This window comes from Bufo bufo, chromosome 6, assembly GCF_905171765.1.
Source record: "Bufo bufo chromosome 6, aBufBuf1.1, whole genome shotgun sequence".
Lineage (NCBI taxonomy): Eukaryota > Metazoa > Chordata > Amphibia > Anura > Bufonidae > Bufo > Bufo bufo.
In genome coordinates, this window is record NC_053394.1 from 77,018,567 (window position 1) to 77,034,740 (window position 16,174).

General features: G+C 44.1%; 1 protein-coding gene across 2 annotated transcripts in view; it reads right to left on the reverse strand.

Annotated features, from left to right (window-relative positions):
* TBC1D12 (TBC1 domain family member 12) overlaps positions 1 to 16,174 on the reverse strand; it is a 107,964-nt gene that overhangs the window by 31,216 nt on the left and 60,574 nt on the right. For both annotated transcript variants that reach the window (XM_040434744.1, XM_040434743.1), the window contains 3 exons: positions 5,454 to 5,571; positions 3,096 to 3,202; positions 2,918 to 2,998 (listed from right to left, as the gene is read on the reverse strand). In XM_040434744.1, the coding sequence (XP_040290678.1) occupies positions 2,918 to 2,998; positions 3,096 to 3,202; positions 5,454 to 5,571 (306 nt within the window). The remainder of the gene's footprint in view (positions 1 to 2,917; positions 2,999 to 3,095; positions 3,203 to 5,453; positions 5,572 to 16,174) is intronic.

The following is a 16,174-nucleotide window of genomic DNA, read 5'->3' on the forward strand; positions in this document are numbered from 1 at the left end:
TCATGTTCTGGAGGGTGGCGTTGCAGCAAGCAATAGCTGCCATCACATCTTTCAAGGTGGGCTCAGGGGCATTGATCACTGGCAGACCCTTTTCAGTGCTGCACCCGCTGACACTCGCCCCCCCCTCATGCTGAGCTGGGAATTGCTGGTCGTCATTACAGGGGCCATCTTGCTCCCCTAAGCCTTCCTCCACTTGTGCCAGGGTGTCCTCTCCTTCTCCCCATACCTGACTGGGGGACTGGTGTGACTTGTGAGCGAAGCGCTCTAGCCGCGCTGCCGCTCCCTGACTCACCGCCGCCCTCAGATCAGGCCACTCTTCCTCCTCAGCGCCATCTTGGGATTTTGCCTCTCTGTCCTGCCGGCTCGGCGTTTTGCCTCTCTTTGCAGGCATAATGATTTTTCTCAGCACCGGACCGCTTGCTGGCTATGTCCCCCGCTCCTTCAGGTGTTGTAAGGATATATCTCCACCGTTTTAGGTATTATAGACAGGATACTTGCCGGAGCTAGTGCGGCATGCGTCCTACTCCATGCGCCGCTAGGCTCCGCCCCCCTCAGGAGTAATTCTTGACCATTTCTCTTTACAGAACTGTTTCAGTTCAGCAATATTCTTGGGATGTCTGGTGTGAATCGCTTTCTTGAGGTCATGCCACAGCATCTCAATCGGGTTGAGGTCAGGACTCTGACTGGGCCACTCCAGAAGGTGTATTTTCTCCTGTTTAAGCCATTCTGTTGTTGATTTACTTCTATGCTTTGGGTCGTTGTCCTGTTGCAACATCCATCTTCTGTTGAGCTTCTGCTGGTGGACAGATGGCCTTAAAGGGAACCTGTCATATGGATATTTGATTATAAGCTAAATAATTATATACAATCATTAACTACTAAAAAGTGCCTTAGATGTATTCACTTACTGGTGTGACAGATGGTTACCTCATAATATACACACAAAGATGCCGCATTTTTGAGTCCAGCGTGATGTCATTGAGTCCAGCGTATATTTAATTCAGAGCTATAGCCACTCCCCTGCCCACCTGCTGCTGATTCATATGGAAAATAACTGTCTTTCAGCAGCAGGTGGGCGGGGAGAGTCAGGAGCTCATGAATATTCAGGACTCATCATTATCAGCTGGAGCTTTTCAATACAAGATGTTGGCAGATTGACTGGGTCAATTAAAGAAAGTGACCCAGCATTTTGCTAAGAGAATGTGTCACTTATTTATGTTGCCCTTAGTTAGGACACCATAAAACTGGTGACAGGTTCCCTTTAAGTTCTCCTGCAAAATGTCTTGATAAACTTGAGAAATCCTTTTTCCTTCGATGATAGCAATCCGTCCAGGCCCTGACGCAGCAAAGCAGCCCCAAACCATGATGCCCCCACCACCATACTGCTCAGTTGGGATGAGGTTTTGATGGTGGTGTGCTGTGCCTCTTTTTCTCCACACATAGTGTTGTGTGTTTCTTTCAAACAACTCAACTTTGGTTTCATCTGTCCACAGAATATTTTGCCAGTACTGCTGTGGAACATCCAGGTGCTCTTGTGCAAAAACGTGCAGAAATGTTTTTTTTGGACAGCAGTGGATTCCTCTGTGGTATCCTCCCATGAAATCCATTCTTGTTTAGTGTTTTACGTATCGTAGATTCGCTAACAGGGATGTTAGCATATGCCAGAGACTTTTGTAAGTCTTTAGCTGACTCTCTATGATTCTTCTTCACCTCATTGTGCAGTCTGGGCTGTGCTCTTGCAGTCATCTTTACAGGACGGCCACTCCTAGGGAGAGTAGCAGCAGTGCTGAACTTTCTCCATTTATAGACAATTTGTCTTACCGTGGACTGATGAACAGCAAGGCTTTTGGAGATACTTTAATAACCCTTTCCAGCTTTATGCAAGTCAACAATTCTATAGGGCAGGGCAGCTGTAACCAACACCTCCAATCTCATCTCATTGATTGGACTCCAGTTGGCTGGCACCTCACTCCAATTAGCTCGTGGAGAGGTCATTAGTCTAGGGGTTCACATACTTTTTCCACCTGCACTGTGAATGTTTTCATGGTGTGTTCAATAAAAACATGGTAACATCTAATTCTTTGTGTGTTATTAGTTTAAGCAGACTGTGATTGTCTATTGTCGTGACTTTGATGAAGATCAGATCACATTTTATGACCAATTTGTGCAGAAATCCATATCATTCCAAAGGGTTCACATACTTTTTCTTGCAACTGTAGATGACCTACTGTCAGGATAAGTCACCAATATCAGATCAGCGTGGGTTTGGCACCAGGCACCCCTGCATGATCAGCTGTCTGAAAAGGAGGCGGTGGCACTCCATGCGAGCTCTGCTTCCTGTTCATTGTGCTGCCCGTCATCTAGGTGGTTTTGGCGGTGAGGTATAATTACAAGTACTCGATCCGTTCACTTGAATGGAGTGAGTACTTGTCCTTACACTACACCGCTGCTCCAGAGGAGAGGACACGAAGTGCAATGAACACTAAACAGCGCTCATATGGAGCACCACCGCCTCTTCTTCAAACAGCTGACTGGCAGGGGTGCCTGGCCTGGCACAACCCCTTTAAATAAGCAGGAGATCTATTTCTGTTGACGCTGTCCGCCATCCATTTCCAATGCTGAAGGTGAAATCGTCCCCACACCTGCAGCATTTGTGTGTTGAATTCCACTACAAAACCTGTTCACTTTAGAATTGATATGCGCTGTAGATATGTGTGGCCGTAACCTTAAAGGGCATTCCAGCCAAAAGCATCGATCACCTATCCATAAAGGCTGTGAACACTTGGCTGTCTGTGTGCCATACACTTTGATTAAAGTGGCGAAGATTGGTGATAAAACCTTTAAAAAAAGAAGACACTTCAATAATCCCCACCTGTTTAAAGTCTTGCATAATGAGATGACAAACGTATATATTTACCTTCCGATTCATTTTCGGAGGTTGTCTCACTGAAGCTTTTCCAGCGCTCCTTAGCTCTAGAGAGGAAGATGTCATAAAGCTCTGGAAATGTAAAAAGAAAATAAGCGTCCTTCGGAGAACGGCTCCTTCAGTACCCCAGAGGAGTAACACATTGGACCATAAGGCTGAGTACGCTCACCTGATGTGATATTAAGTTCATTCCCTACAGCTAGGCTCCACACCTTGCCACGTACACTGGGTGGTAAGCCTTGCCACCAAAGGTCTCGAACTTTCCTTGTATTTCTCCTGGAAGAAAAGGGGAAATAGGAGAGAGAATGCTCATTAAACCCCACTTTCTGTTTAATGCTGAAGCAAGCATTAATTCTACGTCCATGAATGTTTCCATCAGAGATGTGGTTTCCCAAAGATCTGAACAAGCAGAAACCCACAATTTGCAGCGAGTCAAGTTTCCATACAAATCTGTCTTCATCTGCTGGTATTAATAGTCCATACAAAGGAACATCCGCCAAAACAAAACCAACCAAAAACCAATGTTTGACCCCCAAATAACACTGTGGAAGGGGTGTGTGGCTGATGGTTATAGTTTAGAAGGTGCTAGTACTACAACTTACAGGCATCCATAGAATCCGCTATAAACCATGTCATGCAAAAGTATATAGATATGGATATGAAAATATTCTGAAATTATGCCAAACCCATTTAAGAAGGTGTATATAAGCTTACTTTTATCCGGTTTTATATTTTAACAAACTGATATATAAAAAATATTGCCTGTGTGTCCCAGGAGCTCAGCCATGTCACTCCTTCCTCCTCTGTACTATCCTGTGTCTTTAAGGGTGTATTCACAAGGCCATGTCAGCTTTATGGACAGCAAACCATGGACACCGGTTGTGTGCACCCCGCATATCGGTGAAGACCCTTCAACTTCAATGGGTCCAGGATCCACATATTGTGGCCAAAGATAGGACATGCCCTATCTTTTGCAGCGCAGAGGCACGGACCTGGACGCACACGAAAGCCCTATCATGTCCTATCTTTGGCTGCAACTTGAAGTCAATGGGACCTCACCACGATGTGGGGTTCATACAGCCGGTATCCGTGTTTTGGGGATCCCCGGTTTGCAGTCCGCAAAATGGACATGGCTGTGTGAATGCACCATAAGACAACTGACTGAAACAGGAGCCTTCTCCTCTGTCCTGTCTGCATTGGGGCAAAAAGACTGTTAAGCTCCACTTTCAGTCAGGGATTAACCCCTGTGTTACCTGCAGGATTTCTGAAGACTGTTTCAGTAAGGGTACTTTCACACTTGCGTTAAACTTTTCCATTATTGAATTCCGTCCTAGGGACTCCATACCAGTTTTATCCTAATGCATTCTGAATGGAGAGCATTCCGCTCAGGATGCCTCAGTTCAGTCCCTCTTACGTTCTTTGGACGGAGAAAATACCGCAGCATGCTGCAGTTTTCTCTCCGGCCAAAAATACTGAACACTTGCCGGAATGCCGGATTCGGCATTAATTTACATTGAAGTCTATTAGTGCGGAATCCGGCATTAAGTATTCCGGCAGACCTTTAAAAATGAAAAAAAAAAAAAAAAAAATACGTATACCGGATCCGTTTTTCCAGATGACACCGGAGAGACGGATCCGGTATTGCAATGCATTTGTGAGACGGATACACATCCGTTTGCTTCCAGATTGCCGGATCCGGCAGGCAGTTCCGGAGACAGAACTGCCTGCCGGAATCCTCTGCCGCAAGTGTGAAAGTAGCCTAACATGCAGAAAATGCTGTAGACAGACAGTGAGGGCAGCTATACTTCACCCTAATCTTTCATTTCGAGGTTTAGAGGTATTTTAAGTGTTAAAAATCATAACTTTATCACCGGTTTCAAAGCTCTGATCAAGATAAACTATTTTTTCATAATAAAATTGATTGTCTTGGTTACGACCTCTGCTCCCTCCCGGACCCAGGCTCGGCTCTGTACACGGTGTAGTGGCCACGCATGGTTACTGCAGCTCTCTACCCCAATTACTTCTATAGGACTGAGCTGCAGAAACCAGGCACTACATATACATAGTGTAAGCAACAGCGCCTGGCCCCGATCAGCTGTGTGCTCGGCAATCAGATGATTGGCGAGGTGTTTCGGGACTACGACCCCCACTATGGACTGGTCATCAATATAAAAGTCCAGGAAAATCCCTTTCATCATCATTATGCCTAACCATCAGTTCTGACCTTTCTATGGTCAAGCAAGTTTGGCATAAGCATGACCAGTTTAATATACAATTATTTCTATAACTGACCAGATGATGTCTGCTGCAGTGACAGAGCATTGAAGGAAGCCTTCTCATGTAAGGGGTTACTGCTCCAGAGGAAACCAGAACACAGGCACCTTCTAAAATCAGCCAACAGATGATAAACCGTTAGCAGAGCGTGCGAGGTGTCGTTTTCACGGGCTGCCAAGATGCTAACTAACCGTGACTATCTACATCCCTTATCCAAGGCCGGCCGCTCTGCTGATGTACTGAGAAAACTTACATAGCATCCCAGTTTGGCAAGATTTCAGTGTTCCAGACGACCATAGCACTTGCAATATTTTCCTCTTGCTTGAATCTTTCCTTCATCAGCTTCTTTCTTCTTTGTGCCTCTTTAACCTCTGCAGAAAGAACGCAGTGCCGTTAGGTCATCAGTACCGCAGGGTACGCGCTACCACATACTACAAGAACTACGTGTGAGATCAGCAGGGAGGCAGCGCCTCTTCTCTCTCTAGGATTTAAGCACTTAAAGGAAATCTGTCCCCAGCGACCTCCCCTATGCAGCTGTTTGCATAGACACATAGCTGTGGTTTACCCGATTAAAACACCTTTTTTCTTTTGTTGATCCGAGACTGCGTTCCAGAGTTACGATTATTTTTCTTAATATGCAAACTAGGTCTTTGGTGCAATGAGGGCGTCACCATTGCTCGTCACACCTGAGCTGCACTCCTTTCTGGGGCAAGCCCCTCCCTCACCACTTTGCTACTGCCCGGCCCTGTCAATCAAAGCAACAAAGGAAGGGCTGGCCACAGAAAGGAGCGGAGCTTGGGTGCAAGAGCAATGGTGACGCCCTCAGTGCACCAAAGGCGTAATTTGCATAATAACAAATGTATAACTTGGGAACAGAGCCTTGGAGCAACAAAAGGTACCGGTGTATCGCTTGTACACTAATAAAGAGATCAGTTTTCATACAATCTTCATTTTGTAGTTATAGAAGGGTTTTTCATTTTTTGGTTAGAAGATTAATGTCATTATAATATTCTGGCCGGGCAGTTCACTTCATGGTCTGCTCCTTGTTTGCCTAGTCTACTTTTATCTAGGTCTATTAAAAGAACAATGGACCCGTCCTTTTGTCAATCATTCCAGCCCTCCACATACCATTATAATGAGGATCACCTTGTAATCTCCAACCTGAATAGCAGTCATAAACTGAGGCAACGCTTCAAAATTCTAAAAAGTAATAACCAATAATAAGTTACTTTTACGGTACTTTGATTTTTGTATGAATAATGTGTTTAAAGAAAATCCCCTTTTTCGACGAAGGTGTTCCTTTAAGCAACAAGTCAAAATAAGTGTTTTCCTCAAACTTTGGATGCCCAACCTTGACACCAATGCTTTCACCGATCCATTGCCACCCTCGTTCTAACACTCGTCTGCTTTTTCATGTTCCCTGTGGACAAATAGGAAATGTCGCTCAGCCCATCACTGGCGGAGTTGGGTCTCTACTCCGGACATTGATCGGCCGAGCAGGCATTTCCTGTGTCCTGTATGGGCGGGGAAGGTGGCTGGATGCGCCGAAGTTAGGGGGAGGCCTGAAACTCTTCATAAATTCGGTGAATCCACCGTCAGCCTAGGGCTTTATTAAGACTGAAGGAAGAAAAAGAAGAAGAAAGAAAAGAATTAAGACCGGCGTCGAAAATGCCAGTCCTATTAAATGTGCATATTTGGAATCTGACTCAAGGACAAAATCAGGCAGCATTCTCCAAAAATAAAAACAAAAAGTTATTTTATTCACCTACAGTACAGACCAAAAGTTTGGACACACCTTCTCATTCAAAGAGTTTTCTTTATTTTCGTGACTATGAAGGCATCAAAACTATGAATTAACACATGTGGAATTGTATACATAACAAACAAGTGTGAAACAACTGAAAATATGTCATATTCTAGGTTCTTCAAAGTAGCCACCTTTTGCTTTGATTACTGCTTTGCACACTCTTGGCATTCTCTTGATGAGCTTCAAGAGGTAGTCCCCTGAAATGGTTTTCACTTCACAGGTGTGCCCTGTCAGGTTTAATAAGTGGGATTTCTTGCCTCATAAATGGGGTTGGGACCATCAGTGGCGTTGAGGAGAAGTCAGGTGGATACACAGCTAATAGTCCTAATGAATAGACTGTTAGAATTTGTATTATGGCAAGAAAAAAGCAGCTAAGTAAAGAAAAACGAGTGGCCATCATTACTTTAAGAAATTAAGGTCAGTCAGTCAGCCAGCCAAAAAATTGGGAAAACTTTGAAAGTAAGGGCTATTTGACCATGAAGGAGAGTGATGGGGTGCTGCGCCAGATCACCTGGCCTCCACAGTCACCGGACCTGAACCCAATCGAGATGGTTTGGGGTGAGCTGGACCGCAAAGTGAAGGCAAAAGGGCCAACAAGTGCTAAGCATCTCTGGGAACTCCTTCAAGACTGTTGGAAGACCATTTCAGGGGACTACCTCTTGAAGCTCATCAAGAGAATGCCAAGAGTGTGCAAAGCAGTAATCAAAGCAAAAGGTGGCTACTTTGAAGAACCTAGAATATGACATATTTTCAGTTGCTTCACACTTGTTTGTTATATATATAATTCCACATGTGTTAATTCATAGTTTTGATGCCTTCATAGTCATGAAAATAAAGAAAACTCTTTGAATGAGAAGGTGTGTCCAAACTTTTGGTCTGTACTGTATATATTGTTACTTATATATATATCAAACGAATGATGAGGCAGCACTTCCAGTATAGCGTAAACGGGTGAGGACCCCAAATTTATTAAAGAGACGTTTCGGCCTGCTCAATGAGGCCTTTCTCAAGCTACATAACAGTGCAAATCACAAAGTATATATACCCACAATCCAATACAACTCAATTACAGAATGTGGTAGGGCGTATCTCTAATCAGGTCACATGATCGTTAACCATATCTTCACATGACAAAGTGCATAGTAAACATTCTCATATAGAAAACATCAAAATTACATACGTGATCATAGTAGTATCAAAATAATTCATAAAAATACAATTACTGTGCCTCCATTACACTTAAGTAGGATATGTCTATCCTTTCCATACATAATTATACAAAGCAACCACAGTGCATAAAGTGACAAGTGCATAAAGGGTTAAAATCACAGTCGCTGGTACAGCTGTACCTTATCTTAAGTTAAAAACATCAGGACGGAGCTCACCATACTTAGACTCTTGAAACACGCCGGCATTGGCGTCTCTTCGTTGACGATGCGCCTGCGCCGAGCCAGACGTCACTGGCCACGCCCCCGGCACAGCCGCGCTCCCACGTGACCGCTCCATGGACCGCAGCGTCGTCCTTTGGAACGCATCACAAGGGAGACGGCCGTGAGGGATAAGTTAGTTAGGGCTGAAGTGGCTGGTAGTAAGGCTCAAGTCCAGACCTACATCGGTCGCAGGAAATACGGATGTTATCCGTGTTTAGGCTGCGTGAATTGCAGTTACATGCTAAAAGGTGAGAAATTCATACACCCGACACTGAAGACGCAATTTGAGATACGACATCATTTAACCTGTGATAGTTCATTTGTGATCTATCTGTTGTCTTGCCCCTGCAACCTTCTATATGTAGGGGAGACTACTTGTGAGGTCAAGACCAGAATGAACTATCACAGGTATTCGATTCGTCAAAAGAGGAGAGATCTCCCTGTGCCGAAGCACTTTGCTGAGGCTGGGCACAGAGAGAAGGATCTCAAGTTTAGGGTAATAGATCACATTCCCCCACTTAAACGGGGAGGGAACAGGGAGAGATTACTTAAACAACGTGAGATTATGTGGATACACAAGTTACAGACATTGAAGCCCGATGGCCTTAATGCTGAATGTAGATGGGAACTATGTGGATGATAGAAGTGTGTAGTGCTTGCGGACATGGGGGGTCTTCGACCACCCGGTGTGGTGTATGAGACACCTAACAGTGTTAATGTTTTTGACAAAACAAACAATGTATAATGATATGTATTTCTTATTCTTACTCTAGATGACTTTGGATGAACTTGATGAGCTTTTGTCTATGCACTGGATTGAGCCGCCTACAGAACTTGAACACTTGAACATTAGTGTGACCGTAGTGTGGAGATCTGCGGGACTGCGACTGATGGTCCGGATTGATAGCGTGATGCACACTTTGCTGAATCTGCCTGTGAGAGGTTTTAAGAGTATTGATGGTGGGTGTCTCTTCACCTGCTACACCTTTGAGGGCAGGTGGTGACACACATACATCAATGCCATGGGTCTAGACAGATGGGAGGTGAAATCACATACACAAGGTGGTTTTGTGATGATCACTGTTGAATAAGTAACCCCTTTTGCGTGCAACCATAGCACCATTACCCCCCTTTGGGTTTTCTTATGCACCTCATGGCATACTGATATTTGGACTGTGTGCAGAGTTATGCTTTCTGGAATCAGAGCGTATGTCCGCACTTCTCCTCAATGTTTATATCACTATGGTTACTTGTACACACCCCCGTGTGTGGTGCGCGTGACGCTGAGTCACATGTTCTGGCCTCCCTCCCCTCACGGCCGTCTCCCTTGTGATGCGTTCCAGAGGACGACGCTGCGGTCCATGGAGTGGTCACGTGGGAGCGCGGCTGTGCCGGGGGCGTGGCCAGTGACATCTGGTTCGGCGCAGGCGCATCGTCAACGAGGAGACGCCAATGCCGGCGTGTTTCAAGAGTCTAAGTATGGTGAGCTCCGTCCTGATGTTTTTAACTTAAGATAAGGTACAGCTGTACCAGCGACTGTGATTTTAACCCTTTATGCACTTGTCACTTTATGCACTGTGGTTGCTTTGTATAATTATGTATGGAAAGGATAGACATATCCTACTTAAGTGTAATGGAGGCACAGTAATTGTATTTTTATGAATTATTTTGATACTACTATGATCACGTATGTAATTTTGATGTTTTCTATATGAGAATGTTTACTATGCACTTTGTCATGTGAAGATATGGTTAACGATCATGTGACCTGATTAGAGATACGCCCTACCACATTCTGTAATTGAGTTGTATTGGATTGTGGGTATATATACTTTGTGATTTGCACTGTTATGTAGCTTGAGAAAGGCCTCATTGAGCAGGCCGAAACGTCGCTTTAATAAATTTGGGGTCCTCACCCGTTTACGCTATACTGGAAGTGCTGCCTCATCATTCGTTTGATATACTTCGTGGAGGAAGAGCCGACCTCTGTGGGGATTTTGCACCCGGTACACTCTATCTGACTGTGCTGCTGCACTATTTGTGTTATATATATATATACACACATACATATATACACACATACATATATACACATACCAACAACCCTCCTTCTGGTGACTCCGATATCTCAATGGGACCCCTTTCATCACAACCTTTTTTTTAATGTTTTGGATGAATTTTCTTTTATAAAGTACTTAAATGAAGATCATTTATCAAGTTCCTTTGCAACAAGATCCATAAAAAATGATCTGTATATTCAGCTAAAGCAAATTCCATCTCCAGCACTGACTCGTAAGCGCGGGCGTCTCTACGTGGCTGGGAATACATAAAGCCGAGACGTGAGCTTTCTGTAAATGACATTATTTCCCATCGTGAGGGAGCCCCTTGACAGCTCTATGAAGAAAGACTTTACATTCGGCGCGTGGGCAGAGCGCGTTTGCTGCGACTGGGACTTTTAATCACAATACATTTCTCTGTTAAGTGATTGCACCTCTGAGCGATCCAGAAAACGGAAAGCTCTGTGAATCTTTACAGATTATGATTTATTCACCTCCTTTTTTACTGCTCCCCATCAATGCGTTTTTTATGAACTCTGTCTGCAAGACGCACTACCGCTGGGGAAGGATGATGAACTATATCGAACGAGACATCGCTCCCAGCAGAGGCCGTCAATGAAAAGCCACATGGGGCTGAGAGGATTTATATCCGTTCCGATGGAATCTTCGTCTGTGCGCTGGAAACAGTCCCAATGATGGGTTCTTATTTCCATCTGTATTTACTTTAAAGAGGACCTTTCACCGATTCTTACCCTATGAACTAACTATACAGACATGTAGAGCGGCACCCGGGGATCTCACTGCACTTACTATTATCCCCGGGCGCCGCTCCGTTCTCCTGATATGCCCTCCGGTATGTCCGCTCACTAAGTTATAGTAGGCGGAGATTCCAGTCCCTAAGTTATGGTAGGTGGAGTCTGCTCTTGTTCTTCTGTAGCGCTGGCCAATCGCAGCGCAGAGCTCACAGCCTGGGAGTTAATTTTCTCCCAGGCTGTGAGCTCTGCAATGCGATTGGCCAGCGCTACAGAAGAACAAGAGCAGACTCCGCCTACCATAACTTAGGGAACGGAGATACCGGAGGACATAGCAGGAGAACGGAGCGGCGCCCAAGGATAATAGTAAGTGCAGTGAGATCCCCGGGCGCCGCTCCACACGACTGTATAGTTAGTTCATAGGGTAAGAATCGGTGAAAGGTCCTCTTTAATGTCTCATGGCGCCATGCATGGTGTTTAGAAGGTATCCTCCAAATTCATCTCTAGAAAAGGGCTGCAGCTTGATGGTGAAGTAAAACAGATACAGTAAATCAATGTTGTCAAGAGTAGGTAAGGAATATGGAGAAACCCAAGACACTGCAAAAATAGTTAAAGGGGGTTGGCCTACGAAAAATATTCTACAGTTTCCAAACCAGCAGCTGGATCTGAAATTTTTTGTAATTTCATGTAATTAATTTACGATAGTTACCGAGTAGGGATGAGCGAATTTGCGTTTCAAGTTCGGCGTATAAGGTTCAGGTTATTTAAGAATTCTGTTATGGATTCCGCTATCACAGACCATAAGTTATGGTCTGTGGGAGCGGAATCCTTAGAAAACCCGAACCTTATACGCCGAACTTGAAACACAAGTTCGCTCCTCCCTACTACTGAACTATTCACTGAAATCCATCTGTATAGCGCCACCTGCTGTTTTCTCTTTTTTCTAATTTCTCTGTCCTGCTCACTGAGGCACGTGCTCAGTGCCATCTTTCAACTTCCACCAGCTGCAGCAGAAAGGACACGCCCCCGACAAAGGACACGCCCCGGACAAAGTACAGTTTGAAATAAATCTAGCAGAGCAATAGGAGCAATGAATGGGGAGATCTCTGGATCCATGTGAGGTACAGGGCTGGTTCTAGCTTTATTAGAAAGAGGTTGTCATGTACTAGATTATGTATGATTTTCATTTTTTACATTAATCCCTTAAATACACTGCCTCAAAACACCTGGCAAACAGGTTTAAAGAAAGATGCAGCAATGTCTGGCCAGCCAGTAAATACCCTATCCTCTGCGCTCGGAGGTCCACAAACAATGCACCGGATAACTATGCTGAAACAACCTCGCCATGAAATGAGAGCAATTACCCCGTTTGCCGCAAAGAGATAAGCAGAGATTTGCTAGACGGCCTTTGGTCTCGGAAAGCCTGGTACATTAGTTCCCTGTAATGCATCTCCGAGGGGTCTCGTCAGGGGCTGTATAATTATATACTCTCTGCCTAGCAGTCCACACAGTATTTATTACCGGCTCTGGCCCGGTGACCCCGTCAGGCTTGTTAGTAATGTTTCCCTATCGATCTGCTCGAGATAACAGAGGACTTACAAGAGCGGGTGGATAAAATAGTCAATTCCAAAATGGATGACAATAGAGCTATAACAGCCTATTGTATAATCCAAAATGACAGCCCATAGCTGCGATGTCGCCTTCATATACTAAAGAGAAAGCCATAAAGTAAGACTGGACAGCGAATTCTGCCAAGCCAATTTTATCTTATGACTCCCCTACAACCTTGCATAAAAGTGAATAGCCTGGAATATATTAGGTTTTTAAAGGACAGTGGCAATAAAATATGTATAATAAATGTCATTTTAGAACTTGCAGCCTCGTCAGTCATGTATACGGCTAGTCTGCCTGTTGTCCTTCACTGCCTCCATTCATACCCAGCTTTGTTATGTAATTGCAGGTTGTCCCATAACTAACAGTTATCAACCGATAGTTGATAAGTGTCTCATCACTTGGGGTCCCACCACCAGGACCCTCATGGATCACAAGAAGGGAAGTCTCATGACCCCATTCCAATGGAGCAGTGGTTGAAAATGTACACGGCCTCTTTCTCTATGGGACTGACTGAAACCATCAAGACATGGACTCTAATCTCTTGTGGATTAGTCCTGGAATCTACAGGGAGAAATCCTGGTGGCCTGGTTGGATTGCAACGGCATGAGGTCGGCCGCCCCAACACAACTATTCAGTTCTCATGGTTTTATTTTTGTACAGAACTGGATATAAAGATAATGCCAATTGTATAAAATGTAGTGATGCCAGGGCAGATTGGACACCCGTTTTGGAGGCAAATTATTGATGAATAAAGTTACACTAAATATGAATCCATGGATATGTGTATTAGGTAACAGTGGGCGCATTAGATTACAATCTGTATAGCAATATAGAGCAGTTCATCTGTATATCTGTCCATAGTACATCTGTATATCTGTCCATAGTACATCTGTATATCAGCACATCTGTATACATCAGCATATCTGTATATATGTATACATCGTACATCTGTATATATGTATACATCAGTACATCTGCTCTTTATATAGCAATATAAAAACCTGTATACTTTTCTTATTTGTACAGAATCTGTACGTAACTATTCCTACTTTCTACACTATCTATATATATATATATTTATATAGAACTTGTTTTTATCGCACTGCTGCTCTTTGCACGTCTGATTAGATGCAAACTGTATTTTGTTACCCTGTACTTTACATGTGTAATGACAAAGTTGAATCAAATCAAAATCAAATCAATCGGGGGATTTCCTTGTTGTTAAGGGTAATTTGCAAACAAAATTTATAAAAAAAATGAAAGTGAGATGTACAGAGTATTCCTGGCGCACACAGATAACGGGCTTTTCCCATTTTTTTTATACAAAGTTGGCATTTGACCAAGATATTTATCTCACCCAGCATGGGTATATGTAAAATGACACCCCAAAACACATTCCCCAACTTCTCCTGAGTACGGCGATACCACATGTGTGACACTTTTTTGCAGCCTAGATGCGCAAAGGGGCCCACATTCCTTTTAGGAGGGCATTTTTAGACATTTGGATCCCAGACTTCTTCGCACGCTTTAGGGCCCCTAAAATGCCAGGGCAGTATAAATACCCCACGTGTGACCCCATTTTGGAAAGAAGACACCCCAAGGTATTCAATGAGGGGCATGGAGAGTTCAAAGATTTTGTTTTTTTTTGGCACAAGTTAGCGGAAATTGATTTTTTTTAGTTTTTTCTCACTAAGTCTCCCTTTCTGCTAACTTGGGACAAAAATTTCAATCTTTCATGGACTCAATATGCCCCTCAGCGAATACCTTGGGGTGTCTTCTTTCCAAAATGGTGTTATTTGTGGGGTGTTTGTACTGCCCTGGCATTTGAGGGTCTCCGCAGTCATTACATGTATGGCCAGCATTAGGAGTTTCTGCTATTCTCCTTATATTGAGCATACGGGTAATGAGATTTTTTTTTTTCCGTTCAGCCTCTGGGCTGAAAGAAAAAATGAACGGCACAGATTTCTTCATTCGCATCGATCAATGTGGATGAAAAAATCTCTGCCAAAAAGAAAAAGGAGGGGAAAGGCGTCTGCCATAGGAGCTCCGCCCAACATCCATACCCACTTAGCTCGTATGCCCTGGCAAACCAGATTTATCCATTCACATCAATCGATGTGGATGAATAAATCATTGCCGGGATTTTTTATTTTTTTTTATATATACAAAGTGTTTGCCAAAGTATATGAACACCGCCACCTCCTCAGCTCATATGCCTCGGCAAACATATATTTTACTGCAGAGGAGAAATCTCGTCTTGCAGCGCCGCATACACCGACTTGTGTGTAATCTGACAGCAGCGCAATGCTTCTGTCAGAATGCACATCAGTGCTGCAGCTAGTCGATCGCTTGGTCCACCTAGAAGATTAAAAAAAAAAACAGGCCGCAACGCAATAAATTTATTAACATTAACTTTAGAGAACATTAACTTTTATAAACTTTTGAAACAGAACAATAACTTTTTTGCTTACTGGTGATTTTTTATTTATTTTTTTGTTTTTTTACCTTTATAGGAAAAACCTCTCCTTCCCCATGGGACAATTTGCAAAGCGCAAATCGCCCAGAGATGTGGCGAAGTACATTATGCACTTTGTCCCAGGTGAAAGGAGAGGTTTGTGGCAGCTCTGTGTGAAAGGGCCCTAAGACCCCTGTGTGCATGTCCTGTGTGACGCAATCCCTACACTAATAGTGTACCTGAGTGTGGAACTTGCGGAAACACTCCCCTATGCATAGGGCAGGCTGGTCAGGACAGTCAGGACAAAAAACGGTGGTGTCACGCCTTATTCCACCCCTGCTACAGACACGACATCTTTTTCTTAGGGAACGTTGAGTTGGGGTACCAGGATAGACAGACGGGAAGTGTCTGCCATGTAGCCTGCTCACTACATCAGGGCCTTGGGGCACGGACCCTCCTGGATACAGGAGTTCCGAAATGATCTCTTCCTGGAATTTTAGGAAGGATCCTGTTCTCCCAGCCTTATGTAGAGAACAAAACTATTATACATCGCCAATTAAATTAAATAAACAGACACCTTCTTATACCAGCGTCTGATGCGTCGGGAAACTAAATAGGGAGCCAACATCTGGTCATTGAAGTCCACCCCTCTCATGTGAAGGTTATAGTCGTGGACAGAGAGGGGTTTCACAATGACTCCAGTTGCCCGTTCAATTTGGACAGTCGTGTCTGCGTGAATGGTGGACAGAAGGTAAACGTCCCTCTTGTCCCTCCACTTTACCGCGAGCAGTTCTTGGTCACACAAGGCAGCCCTCTCCCCCCGTGCAAGTCGGGTACTAACAAGCCGTTGGGGGAAGCC